The sequence below is a fragment of the Dasypus novemcinctus genome, chromosome 21 (genome assembly GCF_030445035.2).
Source record: "Dasypus novemcinctus isolate mDasNov1 chromosome 21, mDasNov1.1.hap2, whole genome shotgun sequence".
In the NCBI taxonomy this organism is placed as follows: Eukaryota; Metazoa; Chordata; class Mammalia; order Cingulata; family Dasypodidae; genus Dasypus; species Dasypus novemcinctus.
In genome coordinates this window covers 36,983,887-37,005,440 of record NC_080693.1, presented here as the reverse complement: position 1 = coordinate 37,005,440, position 21,554 = coordinate 36,983,887, and the positions used below count along the sequence as shown (strand labels likewise).

Genomic DNA, 21,554 nt, shown 5'->3' with positions numbered 1-21,554 from the left:
TATACTGGCTAAACGATATACATTTGGTTTAGAACTCACTGTTTCTCATGTTATAAATGATTTATATATACATAAATCAGAAGGCAAAGAATATGCATGTCATCCTGTGCAGCACCCTAGTCCAGTACAAAAGATCTGCCCAAAGCCACACAGCTGATTACAAAGGAAGGGCTAGAATCTACATCCCCAGATACCATACTTCACTCTTTTTATTAAGGAAATGGTGTACTAAACAAAACCAATTAACAATGCACAAAAATGTTAATGTCTACGTACTAAAGAGACTAAAATGTGTCCTATAACTTGGAAGCATCTATTTATACTTTAATAATATATGGTTCATTTAAGTGAGGCCAATGAAACTAGTACCCTTATCAATTTTTCTAACTATAGATTCTTCCCCCATAATGATTTAAGCTATGCCTTCATCCCAATATATATATGATCCAAAACTCTTAGCCTATTTTCTAACATTTATTCATTCATGAATCAATACATTTATTGAACACCAAAGACACAACAATGAAAAAAATGTGTTTCCTACCCTCTAGGAGCATGTAGTCTGGTGGTGAAAACAAACATTAATAAAATAATCAGACCAATAAGTGTAAAATGGTAAATGAGATGAAAGCTATAAAGGAACACGCTGCTATGAGAGCCTATAAAAGGAAAATGTGGCCCAGTCAGAAAGGCTTCTTTACGACAGTGATAACAGCTTAGAATCAGCAGGAATTACTATGTACAAAGAAGAGGAAGTCCTAAGTAGAGGGAATAGCAAGTACGAAGGCAGGTCTGGGAATCAGGGAACTAAGAGGGGTTGAAAGGCAGGCCATCATGACAGAAGTCGAGAATTAAAGAAAACTACAATGCAAGATGTAGCAGTAGTAGTAGACAGGAGTCAAATTTTACATAAACTTCTAAGTCTATTTGGAGATGAGTCTTTATCCCCAAAGCAACATCAATTAAAAGGCTTTAAGTTGGGCATGATAAAATCTACTTTGTGAAAAGATCACCATAACTTCAGTGCAGAGAAATGGTTACAGGTAAGAAAGGATATAAACTAAGCAGTTAGGAGGCATGAAGAAAATAAGAGTAACATGGATTAGGACAGGGATGGTAGAGATGGAGGACAATAAAATCATATTACTTTAACAATACCATGAATTAGACCATCTAATAATCGTTTATACATTCTATTTCTTAAGACTTAGAATTTATATATATATAATATGAAATAAATATTTACAACAAATCTCCCACTATTTTAAATGTTACCTGTGGTTATTTTGAAAAAAGTTGTTTGGCCACTAGATGGCAGCAAAGAAAATAATTACAATTTCAAAGGCCTCTTTTCTGCTTGCTAAATTTCAAACTTGAAAAACAGTTCTCCTTAAACTCTTGTTCTTCACACAATAAAACATTGAACACAAAAGCACCAGTTAATTTAGTGCGTTTTCTCAACCAGAATTATAGTTATGAAAACAATATAAGATTCATGATGAAATACTATTGCAAAAAAAAATTGCCACATAAAGAAATGAGAAAAGGTATTTCCTTTCTTTCATATAGACTTCCACTGATGGATTTTTGGATATTTTTCCCTGCTTAAATTCTAGCTATTTATTCTCTTAGACTCATTAAGTTTCTCAGATTGATGGGCTTTTCAAGGAGTTTAAAAAATCATGGTCCTTCTTTTAGGGTCATTGATCTTTTTGGGAATCTTCTCTCTGTCTTTGTCTCCTTCCAACCCCATCTCTCTCCAGAAAAAAATATTCACATACACAAATTTTTATAACTTCAGAAAATCAAGTTACAAACTTCTACACATTATAGTAATCTAAAAGCATGCCATCAAAACTAAAAGCATCATAGCACTTAAGAAGCCTGTTGCTGAACAAAACAATAAAAAATCTTTCTTGATGATTCTATCCAAGGACTGGAGAAACTTCATAGAAGTTAAACATGCTATCCTATGAACTTGACAGTATGTAAGTGTCACATTTGGGGCATTAATGAAAATAATATAAAATGTTAAATGTATTTTAATAACAATAATAACTAATATTTATTTAGTGCTTATTTTGAGCCAGGTATTGCTCCTATAAGCAGTAGGTACTATTTCAATCTGAATCCCTATGAGGTAGGAACTATTATGCCAATATTACATATGAGGTAACGAAAGCACAAAGAGGTTAAGTAAGTCAACCAAATCACATTGCTAGTAAGTATCTTTCTCCAGAGCCCAAGGTTTTAATCATTCCATATAAATATTATATAAATATCATTTATATCTGCTAGTTAATTGCTGTGTACCAGAGCGATGTTCTCAGAAGTCTAATACCATCTGAGACAATAAGAGCAGAGTTAACAATAGCAGACTACTAACCACCACACCCATTTTCATCTCCTCCTTCCAATACAGTACTTGTAGGCAGTCAATGATAATAAAAGGCTGATGACAGGAAGGAGTATAGAAATGCTAAATTGCTTGGCAACAGTAATTGAAGATTTTTTTTTTTTAAAGTGTAGATGTGTAAAGCACTGTGATTTATGGTTGCTTCACTGCCTCTACTCCATTGACTGTCACCCCTACTTCCCACCACTATCAATCCCAGGATTATGTCTGAATAATATATAACTTGATAATAAAATCGGGACAGATGACTCACCAAAGTATATTAGTTTACTGATCATGGAAATTAAAAGAAAGGATAAGAAATATAATCTAATCATATTAGTAGTCTCTAAATTCAGTTTTCTTAGGGATGTCTTAGGTTTCAGGTATAATCAGAATGGGTGAGCAAATGCTCTTTAGCTAACAATTACCTTCAAGGTCTTGGCATTTCAGTGAAACCAAATTAAGTTAGTGTAATAATTTCAAAGCATTTCAATAAAGAATACTTACACAAAGCAAGAGCTTTGGATCTGCATGAATTAGCTTCACCATGGACAACAGAAGGTATTTATAACTTCTAGTCTCCAGGTCTGTAGGTTTTTCTTTAAATTTAAGGCTTGTTACTTTTTCTTTAAATGTAAGACTCTAAAACAAAAACAAAAACATATCAACTTGTAAGAATCAGACATCAGATTCAGCACAGTAGCTTTCCAACTTTTTTAGAAGAAATTGAATTCTAAAGGTCTGAAAAAACAAAAGCTATTTTATATCAATCAAATTTGTGGTATTAATAGGAACACTAACAGTAAGTATAAGGGTCAATATTCTTAACCTTAAAAACAATGAAAATTATTTTTGTGCCATTTATATTATTCTTATATAATTTATCTAACATGTTAAAAAGTGAAAACCGATTAAAATACTAAAAGCAATGTCAGGTTGACTCCCATGCAAAAGTCAATTTTCTAAAATATAAAAATTAGGGACAAAAATATTTTATCTAGGGGAGCAGACGTAGCTCAATGGTTCGAGTGCCTGCTTCCCACGTCCAATTCCTGGGTTCAATCCCTAGCACCTCCTAAAAAAAAAATGATACCTCTCAAATGCATGAACTGGGCAACATTTAACAAACAGCCCACATACATATATACAAATGTTTTATAGAATCTAAGACATAATCAATTTAAAAACACATCATTATTTTAGGTACCATAAGGAATAAAAGGCCATGATCAATTACAATTTTAAGACACCATTAAAGTAAGATGTGGGAAGCGGATATGGCTCAAGCAATTTGGCTCCCATCTACCATATAGGAGGTCCAGGCTTCGATGCCCAGGGACTCCTGGTGAGGGCAGGCTGGCCTGTGTGGCAAGCTGACCCACGAGGAGTGCTGGCCTGAGCAGAATACTACCCCGCACAGGAGTGCTGCCCGCACAGGAGTCCTGGCTCATGCGGGGAGCTGTCAAAGCAAGATGATGCAACAAAAAGAGACACAGAGGAGAGAGAATAAGGAATGCAGCAGATCAGGGAGCTGAGATGTTGCAAGAGAATGATCGCCTCTCCCCCATTCCAGAAGGTCCCAGGATCAGTTCCCGGGGTCGCATAGTGAGAATACCAGCAGACACAGAAGACTGCACAGTGAATGGACACAGAGAACAGACAATGGGGGGAGGGGGACGGAGGAATAAATAAATCTTAAAAAAAAAAAAAGTAAGATGCATGCCCAAATTCAGAGATGTTTAAAAGTGAAAATAGGGACTGAGTGTAGCTCAATGGTTGAGCACCTGCTTCTCAAGGTCCTGAGTTCAATCCTCAGTATGTCCGAAAAAAAATGAAAAAAAAAAAAAAAAGTAAAACTATGTGCCTCTTAGAATTGATGAAATATGCTACATAGGCAATCAATGTATTAATATTATATTTGTAAGTTTTGCTTTTTTCCTTCAATGGCATTCTCTCTTTCTCAAGTTCCGGAATGCAAGCATTTTGCCTGAAGAACACTCACAAAAACAGAGAAAGAACGCTCACTTTGAGATAGATTAAATCATTGAAAATTTTAATGATGAATTAAAATAATTAATTATGATTGTTATTCAACTGAAAATCCAACAGTTACATTCTGGATCCATATCGCCTCCCTCTCAGTTTTATAAAATATTTCCCTTTTAACTTTAAAAGGACACAAAAATATCTGTAACATATATCAGTGATTCTCAGTGTTTAAAAGCATGAAAAATGCATTTGCTGTTATATCCAAGAACACTGAAGGTTTTTGGTTCTCAGAATTCTAGAATAGCTATTTAAGGTACACATTTAGGCTCAAGAATGTCACTACAGAAGAGAAACACCAAAAATTTCAAATAGTTTGCTTTTAAATTGATAACTCCAAAGAAATGTTTTTTAACAAATGTATTTAATAAATTCTGCTTTCACTCTTTCCTCTTTTAATCTCTCTCTCTCTCATTCTAAATCAAGTAATACCTTAGATTAGGGTGAAATTTCAACAAACAAATTTATTTACTACGGTGTAACTTAGTAACTATCAAACTGCTCTTCCCTGATATACCCACTTAAGAAGAACACCAGCTCACAGACCAAGTAACAGATACGAGAATTATAGATTACCAAGTAATCATTTCTAAAAAGTCAGTATTAGCTTAATTATGTTATCACTTAATCACAGGTATCAGGAAGTAAATTTTGTTCCAGCATTGCTGCTTAATATGAAATGTAAGACTTCAGAAATGCAAACAAATTTCTTCAATTTAGGCATCTTTTAATTTAATGACCATTAATGAATTATAAATTAGGAATAATCTGAAGGAAAAAATGCATTTTTAAATTAGAAATGTAAGAAAAGATAATTCACTAATTAAGTTATTAGTTCATCTTCCATACTCTAAGTATTAGTAGGAATTCAAGCTGGTTCATGTGCTCTGGCCACAGAAGAAAGGCAGACATGTCTGGTAAGAAATCCATAAATCAGAGGTTTGTTCAGGTAACTATTAAAAGTCAAAACCATTTGTTGACTTAAGATCACATGACTGAATTAAAGGCATGTAAGAAGTATCTGCTTAGCCAGGATACTCTCTATAAGACACAAAATGTGCAGAAATTATACATATTTGTGAAAACATCTATTATTGGTAGACTTGAATTTTAGTACAGGCAAGAGATCTTAGTTTTGTAATAAATGATTAGTGCTGAGACAAACATTTCAAATTTAAAAATACTACAAAATAAAACAGAGAAGCTATGACTCAACAGTAGTTCATATGAAAAAGACTAGACAGTTTTATGACTATAACCTCAATAAAAGATAATAATGAATCAAACTCTTAATAGAAAAGACAGTATTGAGACACTGCAAGTTAATAGCTCTCATCACTAATTGAATCACATCTGGAACAGTCAAATCAAATTTTAACTTATCATTTTAATAAAACCTTATCTTTTAAAATAAAGTAATTACTTTCAGAAGAGAAACAAATCAGGTGGAAGAAGGTTTTGAAACCAAGTCAAACAAGGAATTCATTCACTCAATTCAACAAATATGTACTAAATGCCTACACTGTGATGGTTAGGCTAATGTGTCAACTTGGCCAAGTAATTGTGCCCAGTTGTTCGGTCAAGCAAGCACTGGGCTAACTGTAATACAAGGGCATTTATGGACTTTAGTCACCATTGATTTTACTACAGTGATAAATCATAGATAGCTGATTACAGTTACATCTATCAGGGAGATTGCCATCAGCAATGAGTGACACTTTATCCAATCAGTTGAATTCCTTAAAAGGGGAAGTGATTCCAGCATTGATTGAGAATTTCCCAGTTTATCTTTGCACAGCCAACGTCTCCCAGAACTCGTGAAGAACCTTCACTGGACTTTCACTGGAGCCCCTGGTTGCACCTTGCCTGCGGAACCTGGACTTGTGCATCCCCATGGTCACATGAGAGACTCTTATAAAATTGCATACTATGGGAAACGGACTTGGCCCAGTAGTTAGGGCTTCCGTCTACCACATGGGAGGTCCACGGTTCAAACCCCGGGCCTCCTTGACCCGTGTGGAGCTGGCCCACATGCAGTGCTGATGCGCGCAAGGAGTGCCTGCCATGCAGGGGTGTTCCCCGCGTAGGGGAGCCCCATGTGCAAGGACTGCGCTCCGTGAGGAAAGCCGCCCAGCGTGAAAGAAAGCGCAGCCTGCCCAAGAATGGCACCGCACACACGGAGAGATGACGCAACAAAGAGAGACACAGATTCCCCTGCTGCTGACAACAACAGAAGCGGACAAAGAAACAAGACGCAGCAAATAGACACAGAGAACAGATAATCAGGGTGGTGGGTGGGTGGGGGGAGAAATAAATAAATAAATCTTAAAAAATAAATAAAATTGCATACTATTGTCAGATATCTCTTGTTGTTTCTGTTTCCCTACAGAACCCTGACTAATACACCTACTATGCACCAGATACTGCTCTAAGAGGCTTTCACCAAGCTAACCTGCTAGTGAGGGAAGACAGCTGAACAACCTGATAAAGAAATTGAACTGAATGCCAAGAAACTTAGAACTAACTGTAATTGATCACTCAATATCCATGTGACTATCTGTAATTCACTTAACCATTTTCAGCCTGTTTCTCTAATTGTAAAAATGAATCAAATACCACACATACACTTTTAAAGAAAGCTGGAATAATAAAAACTCCTTCCAATGGTAAAAGTATATACATGAAAGAAAAAGAACCCTTAGGGATATAGGATAACTTTACTCAAATATCGGCAGTGCTGCCTTATAGAACAATCAAAGGTGTTCTACAGAGTTCTAGAAGAACAGAGAAGAGTAATGATAGCTGGAAGTGACAGGGACACAATGCTAATTTGATTGGAGAAAAATTTTTCAAACAGCTCTTTCCAACAAGTAACTCATCTGTCTCTAAAATACTGGATGGTTGTAATACGTAGAAACATAAATACAACTTTACTTTTTACAATTTGAATTCTTTGATTGCTACTTCTGCAGCAAACTACAAGCTTAAGTTTATTCAGTGAAAATCCAAGTTCCAAATCATCTGAGGTAATGTTAATAAGGGACAATCCATTGAGTATATTCTATAATGCAGAGGTTTTCAACTGGGGCCAATTTTGTCCCCCAGAGGATATATGGAAATGAAAGGAGATATTTTTGGTAGTCATGACTAGGGGAGAAGGGAAAGGAGGTAAATGACATCTAATGGGTAGAGGCCAGAGACATTTCTAAATAGCCCGCAATGCACAAGACAGCACCCTACAAGGAAGAATTACCCAGTCCAAAATGCCAAGTGTTGAGGTTGAGAAACCCTGATATCTCTAAACCATTTATTATGTATCTATGCCTATGTTTTCAGATTTTACGACCACCCTATAATGAGCTTTTCATCAGGAGTCTTCAAGCAAAAGGTACAAGACTGAAATGCCTGTGAGGGAAAGTGCTTGGTCTATTAGTTCATCAGACTTCCCTGGCAATAGCACTGTTCCTGGCAGACAATAGGAGGTAGACTTCCATATTTGTCTGACTGTTTACTCACCAGATTTAGGAGGGGTGAGAGTCACTCTAAGGATTATTCAAATTGTAATATTTTTTACTCTAAAAAGCGATTTCATATTAATTTCCTAATTATTTTCCTTGGTGAGAATATAAGCCAGAAACCTGTCCCTTAGCCACTATGTATAAATGTACATGCAAAATGCCATACATACATATAAATACACAAATACAAACAGCTTTAGAAGGATTCGGAAAACATATACTAACTCTTTCAGAGAATAATTAGAAATACATAATAAATAAAACTTTTACCAAAGGTATCCTTGCATCAAAAAAGGAAATCTTCTCTAGTAATTGCTTTTATGAAATAATAATCAGTAGTACAATATTATAGCTCTTGAATCAGCTAAGTAGGGGTAAGAAGTAAAATAACTTCTAACTGCAGAGAACATTTTCAGGCTATCAATCAGATTTTGTCTTTGTTTAAAGAATGACTTAGTTTTCTTTTAGCCCTCATGCACAGGCAATTAAATTATGAACAGCTGATAAACTGGGTATTGAAGATAAATAGGAAGTGAACATTAACTTTTCACCAATTCCTTTATTACTAGAGTCCATGGATTTTCTACCAGAAGAGGTAAGAAACGAAAACAAAAAGTTCTAACTACTCAGAAGATAGCTGTAATGATTAAATACGTCAATAAATTTTAAATGATTTCTTTATAGCAATTTTCTAAAACTATTAAAAAAAACAATGACTAGTTAAAAACATTTAAATGGGTATCATTTATGTTCACTTCCAACTAACATACTTTTTTTCAAGTTAAAAAAATTTATTTGATATTACAAAAAGCCAACTAAAAAATACATTGCATTTTAAAGTTTATTTAACAAAATATCACTGCCATGCTCTTTTGGCTATAATTTTAAATACATGGGTTAGCAAATTTCTCTATTTGAATGTCTAAGATAACATCCTCAGAAACAATTACTGACAACTGGATAAGAGTGAATCACAACTGTATAAAATCAAAATATTTTACTGACTAAGGGAACTTGGAAAAAGAGAAACATGCCAGGGAGGAAGCTCTTCAAATTATCTTATAAATATGAAATGATTAATTTACTAAATAAAAATTGGTAGGTGAAGACATGCTACATTTTCATTTGAAATGACAGGATGGGACTATAATGGTAACTATACACAGAAAAGTCAAAGAAACTAGGACTTTTCTGAGGTAGTTACAATGAGTCATACTTACAGCCACAGAAGCCCACTGCCATGCAAAACAGTGACTGGTTGGCATCTGATCATGTGAGCGACAGCAGCCAATAAGAACAGAAAATAAGAAGCAGAAGACAAAGCACCACCAATCAATGTCAAGAGTTGCCAGATATAATACTCTTGTTATACACAAATACCAAGAAATTACTTACACAACCCTGTAACTGTTTCGATTAGTCCCATATGGGTTTTAAATTCCATATTAAGAGTAATAATCTGTTAGAATACCTTATTTGAAAACAGTCTGCTTTTAGTTAACTTTAAGCAAACTTCAATGTCAAAGTGACTATTTTAAAATGCTCAGAGTACATTTACTGAAACATGAAATACTATTTTAAATAAATTTTCTAAAAATTTTATTTCTAATTTCCAATGTCTAATATTCAGCATCCAACGATCAAAACTATTCATTAGTGGGGACATTCACTCTAACCCAGGAGTCAGTTTTCCTTACTCATTTCAAAAAAAAAATGAGGAACTAATCAAAATATTTTTGTTCATAAAAAAAAGTTAAAGAAAAAAAATTAAACTAAAGAAATGTATTCATTAGATTTTAACAACTGTGTGAAAAAAATTCTCTAAGAAAAATAATTCCAACTCACTGAAATAGTGAAAAACAAGCATCTTCGAAACTTGCAACAATATTTCAACATATAGCAAATGATAAGATTTACAGAAAAGGAGGGACTCATTCAATTTTCTAAAAGAATCAAAACAGCAAGAATGGAATGAAGATACTGGAAATGCAATAGTTAGAAGGTGGGCTTCCAAGCCAATGATTAATCTTACCGGTGCCATTCGTATTGCTGGGTGTGCACCACAACCCTGGACTGCTTTATGAAGTGTTTCACCAAACATATTTCGAAGTTCAACTGAGTGGCAGTATACAGCATCAATCTTAGGCCACCAATCCAGTGCAGACTGGAGAAAAACAGAGAGATCATAAGGAAGGAAAAGTACAAATCTGCATGAGTTATAAGCTTTGGTTATCCCTATAGTTAAAAGTTTTGTTCTTTTGTCAGAAACTCTCTAAGAACATGCAAACATACACTATCATTTCCAAAGTCTTCAATGTCTTTCATTCAAACACTAAACCACACATTTACTTTAAAATATAATAACAAGCAGAAGACAAACTGCCCACTTCAAGAACATGGGCATATAAGACTGTCTTTTCTCACTGATAAGCTAGTGAATCTGAAAAAACAGAGTCTTTAGAGAGCTAATTCAGGAGCCAATCTTTCTTGCCATTTTTTTTTTAATTTAATGTTTTACACATTTCAGATACACACGCATTTATAGTACATATTTTACCAGGTAAGAATGCTATTATCAAAGCTTTAAAAGAGATTAGTGGTTCAACACAACAGTCAAAGAATACATGGCGAACGATTAGTTATATGCTTACAAACAACGATAATTACTACATGAAATTATTAAATGAGATAAAGCTATTAGTAAACGTATATTCTTAAATTGATAATGGTGGCAAACAGATGAAAGACTAATGAGCACCATAAACAACAAACTAATCCTAGCCAAATATTTTTAAAATGTAATTATTTTAAAGTAAGTATTTTTCTTTCAGTTTCATGTTTAGCTTTGATGTCTAGTTCTCAGTTACCTACTTTATTTAAAAGTGGAGCTTTAACTTTTACTTTAAAATAAACGAATTAGCATACAAATTACAATTATGAAAATCACAATCTATAAAGTTTGTCTGTTAATACAATAATGATTGATGGAAAAGCACTAAATATGGAAAGTATGTTTGGAATGCATATGTAAATTGGAATACAGGCTTCCAATTTATAATACCCCTGCTATAAGAAACATCTAGAAGAACAATAATATAATCAAGTAGCAGTTGAAGGTTAAGAGGGGTTTTAATAGCTTCATAGCCTAATCTCAGAATCTTCCTTATTCAACATTATGCTAGTAAATTCTCAACATTTAATTTTTATCCATATTTCTCAGACTATTTTGAGTAGTATTAAGTTATATTATCGTAACCTTGGTATTACAAATCCTATTTACTGGATAGTAAAATACAAAACCAATTTACTCTACATGATTTAATACTGAACCCCACTCAGAAAAGGACTCCAAAAGCTGTGAGGGAAGACATACTTTTATTGGATAGCATAGTTGTTAACGGTTTTCCCTCAACTCTTACTTCATTTAAGCTAATTCTTAACAAATGATCAATTTTTAGTTCGGTTATTGAAGTGGGTCAAATTGTGTCCCTTGAAAAGATATGTTCAGGTCCTAATCCCAGACATCTGTGAATGGAATAGGGGCTTTGCAGATGTAATTAAGGTAAAATGAGGTCATGCTGGATTAAGATGGGTCCTAAATCCAATAATTGGTATCTTTATAATAGAAAAGAGGCATATTTAGGTACAAAAACACACAGAAGAGACATAGGGAAGAAGGCACATAATGACAGAGATAGGGATTGGGTGATGCAGCTATAAGCCAAGGAATGCCACGCATTACTGGGAGTCACCAGAAGCTAGAAAAAGGCAAGGAAAGGTTCTTTCCTAGAGCCCTCAGGGAGAATGTGGCCCTGATGACACACTGATTTTGCACTTCAGCCCCCAAAACTGCAGAATAAATTTCTTTTAAGCTATCCAGTTTGTGGTAATTAGTTAATGAAAGCCCTAGAAAATTAATAATTATATAATGGAGTCCTCAAACTCTGGGCAATTTGATTTTCTGACTTGTCCAAGGCAACTAATACTGCTTGACTTACATATATTTACTATTTATACAACTTCTATTAATCAACATATAGTAACAAAGAATTAACTGATCACAAGTACACTGAGCAACATGTCCTCCTGCCAACCCCATAATAATCTGTCAGCAGCTGATTAAGAAGACACATATAACATCCAAATTATTGTGTCATTTCCATTGCTGTTGAAACTGTATTATGGTACCTATAAAATAACTTTTAGATTTTTAATCATGTAGTTTGTTAAAAATTTCAGTACATATTTTAATATACTTTATTTCTTTTGAGCAAAAGTGTCCCTTCTGAAACAAGATTAAGTATACTTATTATTTTTTCCTTGAAAATACTAAATTTATTGCCAAACAGGACTATTTATACAACATGAGCCAACTATATAGCAATTCTTTACGAGATTAAATAAATTTTCAAATGCCTCAGGAATAAGCCCTTCAATTAAAACCACTAGGTAGAAAGAGATCATCTCATTCTCATTCTCAATATGTGAACGATTCATAAGTAAACTATAATAAACTGCCATAAAGAAAAAACAGAACACTAAGTGCTATATTAGCTATAGCATATATTAGTGATAGCTAAGGTATCTGGTTCAGAAATGTGTATGTTATTTTTTAACTCCCCAATTACAACTAGCAAGTGTTAGACTTCATATTAAGTTCATATAATAAAGATCTTGTCATAGTACTTCAACTCCTATGCGTGCCATAATAAAAAAGGACACAGTATTATTGTAAGTGCCATTTTAGAAACTGCTAACAACTTGCATTATAACATTCAAATAGTGAAGAGACGTTAAGATTTCCTAAAAGGAAACAATGGAATATTTTAGTACTAAACACAGTACTTATGAACTGAGTATGACCATGTTTCACAAAAGCAAAATGAAAGTCCAAGTACTGACACTACTCCTGTATAAATCCTCAAAAGCACACAGGAAAGCTTTTATCTTATTTGAAAATGTGATAGTTTTTAAAAAAAAATCCATAAACTGACTAAAGAACAATGGAAAAGGAGAATTAAGAGGTGTATTAAACCAAAAATCATTTAAAAGGAAATCTTATGCAAAGAATGAATTGAAGATATGGAATCCAAATATCAAAGGAAAATTTCACGTGACTTCAAAATGTAAAATATTGGGCGGCGGTCTTGGCCCAGTGGTTAGGGCGTCCATCTACCACATGGGAGGTCCACGGTTCAAACCCCGACCTCCTTGACCCATGTGGAGCTGGCCCACGCACAGTTCTGATGCACGCAAGGAATGCCATGCCACGCAGGGGTAGCCCCCCGCGTAGGGGAGCCCCACGCGTAAGGAGTACACCCCGTAAGGAGAGCCACCCCGCGCGAAAGAAAGTTCAGCCTGCCCAGGAATGGCGCCGAACACACGGAGAGCTGACACAAGATGATGCAACGAAAAGAAACACAGATTCCCATGCCGCTGACAACAACAGAAGCGGACAAAGATGACACAGCGAATAGACACAGAGAACAGACAACCGGGGTGGGGTGAGGGAGAAGGGGAGAGAAATAAATAAATAAATAAATCTTTAAAAGAATAAAAAAAGGTAAAATATTTCCATAATAACTGTCTTCAGTGAGATTCTATAAGAGTCAATTCTGCAAATCTGCATATTGTTTTATAACCCTTTCATTCAAATGAATACTTCACATTATCTATTAGCCTCAAACTAAAGAGAAAAAACCCTAACAAGAAACAATTTTACCTAACAATCCAAAATGACAAAGCATCATTATTTGGGGTATATTTAAAATATATTTTGTAGACTCAATATATTTATGTACCTTTTCAAGCTATTTCTTTGAAAGGTTACTAATGTATGATATTTTAAAAATTAGTTAATATGGTTTTTTTCTTTATAAAAATAGACTTTCCTATTGATTTGACCTCTGGTACAGACAAGCTATACCTTCACACATGCAGAATTTGCTTTAGTATAGAAGGATGCACAATCACTTTCACCATGTACACTGAAGCATGCATGAAGTAACACTCCAGGCATGCTTTAAACTCAGAAAGGAGCAGCTCAGCCACTTACAGCAGTGCCAAGTCCATGCTTGAAAGTGCTCTATATATACAATTGTAGACAAAAATATTTCACAATTAAAGTAACTAGCCACAAACTACCAAAAAAGTATATACTTGGGTTTATTAAATACAAATTTTAAGCATTTATGAAAAACTATCCACTCTAATAAATGGAATATTTTTAGCAGATGATCCAAAAGAGGAAAGAATGCAGTAATTTACTTTCTTTTTGAACTACACATAAAGCTTGGGGAGGGGGTGGTGGGGATATATTTTTTAATGACCTTGAAAATAAATGTCAACAGTACAATGCTCTGGATCACTACACTAGCAAAAGTACAGTAACTTTTTAAAAAAGCTTTTGATACAAACATATCTACAATCAGAGCCAATAAACTTGCCCTTTTGAAACAAATAGTATTTAATGTTAGTTATTTCTACCTATAATTTAACTAGTGATAACTGAGGGAGGTATCATTCCCTCCTAGGAATGTCTGGAAATATCTCACATTCTTGGTTTTTTGGTAATGACTGGGAGGAGGGAAAAAGGGTGGGGCCACAATGAAATGGGGTATAAGTATACTAAATGTCCTGCAATGTACAAGGCAGGCCTGCATAACACAGAATTATCCTGTCTAAAATGTAACTAGTACCCCCAAAGAGAAAAGCCAAATGTTTCACTAAATGTCTTGATCTATAGTTACTTTTCCCCTGCAGGAATGGATAAAAGAAAATGTGGACAGCATTTAGTTTAATTCAATACATCCAAGGTAGGCGGGCGCAGGGTGTTATTTAATCACCAGAGACACACATTTAAAATCAATTTTAATTATAAACTGGACAGGAATCCTCAAAATATGACTGTTCATAATTAGAAAATCAGAATTTTTAAAATCTGCAGTCCAATTCAAGAAAGTTTTGCTGTCTTTCTACCTAATATATCTGAGTTGAGGATTTCAAATGCCTTTCAGTGAGTATACTAGTTTTGTCTGACACGTTTTTCCTTCATGTGAACACATCTTTTTTAAATGTGTTACTATTTCATTTTGTTTAAGGAAGAATCAAAAATACAATCAAATATAGTCTCACCATTTTGCAAATGTACCATACTGGGCTATAACATAAAATACTATTACTTCTAACCTAAGTGGTAAGATGACAAGTCAGAATGTATCCAATGCTGGGAAAGGGCTAAAAGTATAAAAACAATCTGTGAAGAGCTTAGGAATGAAAATGTTAAATTCTTTTTAGTGGCATTGTTTTCAATGGCTTTTGGTTTAAATAAAATGCTTCAGGTTTAATCTTTCCAAAGGATTCTATTAACTTCACCTTCATGTAACAAGGGACCTCAGGTCCAGTTTGAAAAATACAATTGTATATCAGATTACCAGATATAACCATCTGAGAAATTTTCTTAAACCACACATCTAAGATCAGAACCTTTTTTTAAACCAAGTCTCTTTCTTTAAAAAAAAACCCCAAAAAACAAAAACAAAGAAGAAAAGGGAAAAAAAAGAAATAATTTTAGAAACAATTTAGCAATACCTTTTAGACTTACATTGGTGATGATTCGATGGAGTGAATTTACCAGCACATAGTGAAATGTAGAAGGAGAATTCTGAGCCAGGCAGATCTACAGAAGGAAGAAAAAATAGTAGACTATTTCTCTAAGAAATATTTAGTCACACAAAGAGGACAAAAGGAACACCAAAATGCAAGTTTTTAAAAAACAATAATTTTTCAAGGTCTTGAAATTAAAACCCTTGAGAAAAAAATTTTTTTAAAGATTTCTTTTTATTTATGCCCCTCCCCGCCACTGCCTGCTCTCTGTGTCCATTTGCTGTGTATTCTTCTGTGTCTGCTTGTATTCTTATTAGGCGGCTCTGGGAACCGATCCTGACACCTTCCAGAGTAGGAGAGAGGCGATTACTCTCTTGCACAACCTCTGATTACTCTCTTGCACAACCTCTGCTCCCTATTCTGCTACGTCTTCTTATTTTCTCTTCTCTATGTCTCTTGCCACGCCCCCTCTCCATGTCAGCTGGCACTCCTGTGGGTGGCGGCTTTCTTGTGCGGGACAGTATTTCCATGCAGGGCACCACTCCTGCGCAGAGTGACATTCCCTGCATGGGCTGGCACTCCACATGGGCCAGTTCGCTGTGTGGGCAAGCTTGCCCTCACCAGGAGGCCCTCGGCATTGAACCCTGTACCTCCTATATGGTAGACAGGAGCCCAATTGGTTGAGGTACATCCGTTTCCCTTTGAGGAATATTGATGAAGGTATAACTATAAATCTTCCTAGTCTTTTACATTTATTAAGGATAACAGTATTAGTAAAAATACTTTGATAAAAAACAATGCTCTCACCTTAAAGTGTTGGTTGTTGTGAGGACTTATTCGAAAGCAAGAAACCAGGCAGTCAATCATTAGATCCACGTCTGCAGGTTGACTGCCTCTTGAAAATGGTTTACTTGGATTAAAAAGCAAATTCTGCAAAAATCCCAAGAGAAAACAAAAGCCTTCAAACAGTCATGCAGTATTCTATTTACTAATATTTAATAATATCAACACATCATCCACAAAGAGATGGCCTTAACATTTAGTTGCAATAAGAAGTACCACACCAATATTGTAGGCTAATAGAATTCCTACTCTACCACATGATTCCTTTCAGGCCTTAATTTCTATATTATTTAAACCCAAGTCTGTATACTTATGCTAATTTAAGAAAACCGGTGAATTCTGCATTTTCTTCAGATTCAAAGTCAATGTGTTTAGGCTGACAAATATAGTAAAAACAAAAGCAGGCCCTAAGAGTTTATCAAAGAAGATTCAGAACTTTGTTAGCAACGATCTTAAACATAATGATGATACCAGAAGTTTATTTTTCATTTACTTTTCTTAAAGTTTTTGGTAGAGAACAAGCATCTTACCTTAAGATCAACCACCATAGACTGAACTAGCAAGAAAATGACAGAATTATCTTCCCAATTGATGTAAGTACTTGCTTTACACAATTTGACACAAGCAATTGCAGCACTTTCTGTCAGCTGCCTACTTCCTCCATGGCCAGCAAGTGCTTTTCGTAAACTGTCCAGAAACAACTTCTACAGAATTCAAACAAAGCAATAAGATAGAATAAGCAATTTCTCAGATTTATCTAATAAAGGAACAAATTATCTACCTCCATTAATTATACTATAAATAATAAATAAGTGATATTTGCAGTTTTCATTTTCATAATTTAAATAGTTGTCACATTTAACTCTTTCTCAACCCCCCTCCCAAAATCAATAGCCATAATCTGTTCTCCAGTTTCTTGGTTGAATTACTACATAATGTAAGAAACAGCCTTTGCCAAACAAGGTAGTTGATTTTTCAACATTCAGATCAACTAATCATATGCTCTTTTTGAAAGTTATCTTTCATTCTTAAACCTTTTACTGTCCTGGTTCTAGTCTATATCAAACTATTCCAACCATATCTAACTCCCCAGGCTATATTCACACTTCAGCCTTCTAATTAAGGATGCATCCAAAGCTGTTTTTGTTGCTCTAAATTCGGTTCCTGGAAAAACAATGTATCTATTCTTGTGATCTCAACCCCTCTTTGCAGCTCACAAATAAATCTTTAACTTTCTCCCTTGGCTTTTCTCATAAATGAAAATCTCACATCTCTGTCTATATGTATTCTCAAACGTACACACACGTCAAAAGCTAAACTCATGGTTCCTCTGAACCACCTGCCATTTTGGAAAGGAAATATCATTAGCCAAAAAGACCACTTCACACAGCTCATCCCTATTCTCAAACTTTGGATCCTTCTTCATAGCTTAATTCTTTAGATTAAGTTTAAACTCAGACTGGCTGGCAGTCTTCCAAATTACTCAGACCTGTATGCTCATCTTCATTTCTTATCATTGTTTGCCTGACTCTTGAATTCTCTAACTTCCCTGAACATACATTCAAAACTGTCACTTCTGTATCTCTGATTACCCCGCCTTGAAGAACACTCTTTCTCTTACCTAATTCTAGTCTTATTTCAAACTCAACTAAGGTTCTACGTCTCTTTTGTAAAATTTTTCTTACCACCTAAACTCCATCTGAATTCCTAAAACTCATATAACCTGTATTACTCTCCCAATAAACATGTATTCTTAGTATATAACTTTTCATTCAAAAAGAAATAACTGGAATTCAAGGGAGAGAGCAGCCTAAACAATCACTGAGTCCCTCTCTCTCATATCACTACCTTATTCCTTGAATTCCATTTTTACCTCTTGTTCCAAGAGACATATCTATATTATATTTCCCAGTTTTTCTCGAGTTAGATGTGGCCATATGACTGAGTTCTAGCCAATGGAATGAGAATGAAAGTGATATAGACCATTCCCAGGCCTGGCCCATAAAAACCTCCAACATGCTTTCCTATGTGATATATTTCCCTTAGGCTGACAAAATGGAGACAACCACCATAGAAGCCATGGATTGAAGACAGCAGTCTTTGCCAGCCAGGACCTAAGAAAATACAAAGAGGAGTGTTGTCCTGCAGACCTGTTTAGTTTAGCTGTTCAATATGATTTCATAAGCATAATAAAGTTCTATTGTGTTAGAGTCATTATACTACCTACCCTAGCTAATGCAATGAACAATTGTTGGGATAAAAATTAGTTTCAACTGCAGAAACTGAAAAAGAGAGCCACTTTTCACATATGGTCTGAAGTCTAGGATGATATAAATAAAAGCCTTGTTGTGTGCTTTGTTGAGGGTTCTTTTTATTTATTTTTTATTTATTTCCTTACTTGCTTATAATAAGGAGCAAAGTGTGATAACCCAAGCCTGGGAGGAGATATGCTACACTGCCAGAACTTGCACAGCCCAGTCAGCAAAACCAAGCATATCCCCACAGCAAACCAATAAAGCAAATATCTAAAGCCACCTACAAGGTAGTCCAGACAGTAGCTTTAAATAACTGTCTTCATAAAATTGTGCTCTACAAAATGAATATGCATTATATTCTTATGACAATGGAAATACTTTTGTTCTAACAAATATGTATCATAATTAAATGAAAAATTAAAATATAACCAAAAAAACTATTTGGAAACTATAAAACACTTCTCTAAATCAAGTATATCACCTTTCTAAGTAAGATAAATTAGAGATTAATTAGAAATTAATAAAAACAAAAACCCTTCATATAAAAACCTGTGACTGGGGAAACAGATGTAGTTCAAGCAATTGGGATTTCGTCTGCCATATAGAAGAGGTCCAGGGTTCTATTCTGAAAGGCGAGCTGGCCTGAGCAGAGAGCTGGCCTGAGCAGAGAGCTGGCCAATGTGGAGGGCTAACCCATGCACAAGTGCTGGCCTGTGCAGGAGAGCTGGCCCGTGCAGGAAAGCTGGCTTGTGCAGAGAGCTGGTGCAGCAAGATGATGTAACAAAGAGAGACACAGAGAAGAGTCAATAAGAGAAGTAGCAGACCAGGGAGCTGAGGTGGCACAAAAGATTGACAGCCTCTCTCCTACTTCGGAAGATCCCAGGATTGGTTCCCAGTGTCGCCTAAAGAGAAGACAAACAGACACAGAGAAATACACAGAGAGCAGAGAGCGAGCGCAAAACTATGGGCAGGGGGAAGAGGGGGGAATAAATAAAATAAATCTTTTTTAAAAACCTAGGACTACAGGAAAACCAGCAAGATGGTGGCAGAGTAAGGAGTTCCAAGAGTCAGCTATGCTACAGGGTTACACCCAGACCTATCTAAGCACCTCTTTAGAGGGGCTCCAGGAGACCAGAAGGGCATCCTGCAACATCCTCTAAAGAATGGAGGGAGGAGACTGTCCATCTGCATAGAAGATTCAGGAGTAGGGCACACCACACCTCAGAGGCCAGTGCCCATCTTCCACTGGCAGTGCAAGCCGCTTCAGGAGATAGTCTGTGGAATTTCAACTTGGCCCCCAGCACGAGGGGAAGTGAGGCTGACTGAAAATCACAGTGACAGTAGGTACTGGCTTCTTTCCACCCAGATTGGATTGCAGTTCTAGCCTAAGCCCCAGCACAACCTCCAGAAGGGAGGAAGCTGGGACAACAGGCAGAAGCCTCTCTGGGAAACTGCAGTTCACGCTATGGAAGCTGGTGCACATTCTACTTTGGAGGCACAAGCTGCCTAAGGAGCTATTCTGTAGCTGGAGTTGGAAGCTCCATTTCCCAAAAACGGGGGAGGAAGACACAGTTGGCCACAGATTTCAGCTACTGATCAGTAAATTTGGCTGGCTGAAGTATAGTCAAAAGAACAGCTAAAGTTTAACCTGTCCAAGTTGGAAAGAGGCTGGTAGCTGCCATTTTGACTCTGCTCCCAGCATAAGGGGAAGTTGGGCTGACTGAAAATCACAGTGACAATAGGAGCTGGCTTCTTTCCACCCCAGCTGGGCTCCTCTGGCAGGGAGGAAGCTGGTGGGACCTGCACCAGCCTCTCTGGGTAACTGTAGGTATATTTGGTCAGAACAGCCTGAACAGTCAGAAGTCTACCTGGGCAACATGATCATTTTGGTCCTGCATGGCATAGATTGCTGTCCAAACCTGCAGCTCCATCCCCGCCCTAGGAAGGGGAGGAAGGGCATGAAGTTTCATCAGTCTTCCAGGCAACTACAGATGGTCTTGGCCTGCGTGACTTGGATTATTACACATGGCTGTGGCTCTGTCCCTACCTCTGGCAAAAGAGAAAAGTGGGAGAAACTTCACTGGTTCTTAGGGTAATGGGGGCAGTTTCATCCTCCACAGATTACAGCACCAACTACATCCTCAGCTCCTACTACACCACTAGCAAGGGAGACAGGGCTAGAAAGGCCTAAACTAAATAGAAAAACTGCACCCAGAAAAAATACATCTAGTAAGCCAGATTCCAGAACATCAACAAAAAATTACAATCCACACCAAGACACAGGAAGATATGGTCCAGTTAAAGGAGCAAGATAAGTCTCCAGTTGACATAAAGGAGTTGAGACAACTAATCATAGATGTTTAAACAAATCTCCTTAATAAATTCAATGTGATGGCTAAAAAGATCAAGAATATTAAGAAGACATTGGGTGACCACAAAGAAGAATCTGAAAGCAATCATTTTTTAAAAAGCAGATCTTACGGGCATGGAAGGCACATTAAATAAAATTTAAAATACACTGGAGTCACATAACAGAAGATATGAGGAAGCAGAAGAAAGAATTAGTGAGCTTGAAGATCTTGCCTCTGAAAGTGAACATACGAAAGAAAAGACGAAGAATGGAAAAAATTGAACAAGGTCTCAGGGAACTAAATGACAGCAAGAGATGTGCAAACATATGTGTCAGGGGGGCCCCAAAGGAGAAGAGAAGGGAAAAGGGGCAGAAGGAATATCTGAAGAAATAATGGTAGAAAATTTCCCAACCCTATTGAAAGACATAGATATGTATGTCCAAGAAGCACAATGTACTCCCACTCGAATAAATCTGAATAGACCAGCTCTGAGACACATACTCATCAGAATGTCATTTGCCAAAGACATGGAGAGAAT

At 35.8% G+C, this 21,554-nt stretch overlaps 1 protein-coding gene across 13 annotated transcripts in view; it reads right to left on the bottom strand.

Annotated features, from left to right (window-relative positions):
- NF1 (neurofibromin 1) overlaps positions 1–21,554 on the bottom strand; it is a 298,008-nt gene that overhangs the window by 161,145 nt on the left and 115,309 nt on the right. For 11 of the 13 annotated variants that reach the window (XM_058283832.2, XM_058283823.2, XM_058283826.2 and 8 more), the window contains exons 9-13: positions 16,941–17,114; positions 16,375–16,497; positions 15,566–15,640; positions 9,995–10,126; positions 2,906–3,040 (exon numbers count right to left, since the gene is read on the bottom strand). In XM_058283832.2, the coding sequence (XP_058139815.1) occupies positions 2,906–3,040; positions 9,995–10,126; positions 15,566–15,640; positions 16,375–16,497; positions 16,941–17,114 (639 nt within the window). Of the gene's footprint in view, positions 1–2,905; positions 3,041–9,994; positions 10,127–14,017; positions 14,048–15,565; positions 15,641–16,374; positions 16,498–16,940; positions 17,115–21,554 lie in introns of all 13 variants that reach the window. The other 2 variants (XM_058283828.1, XM_058283836.2) reach the window with 1 other exon arrangement.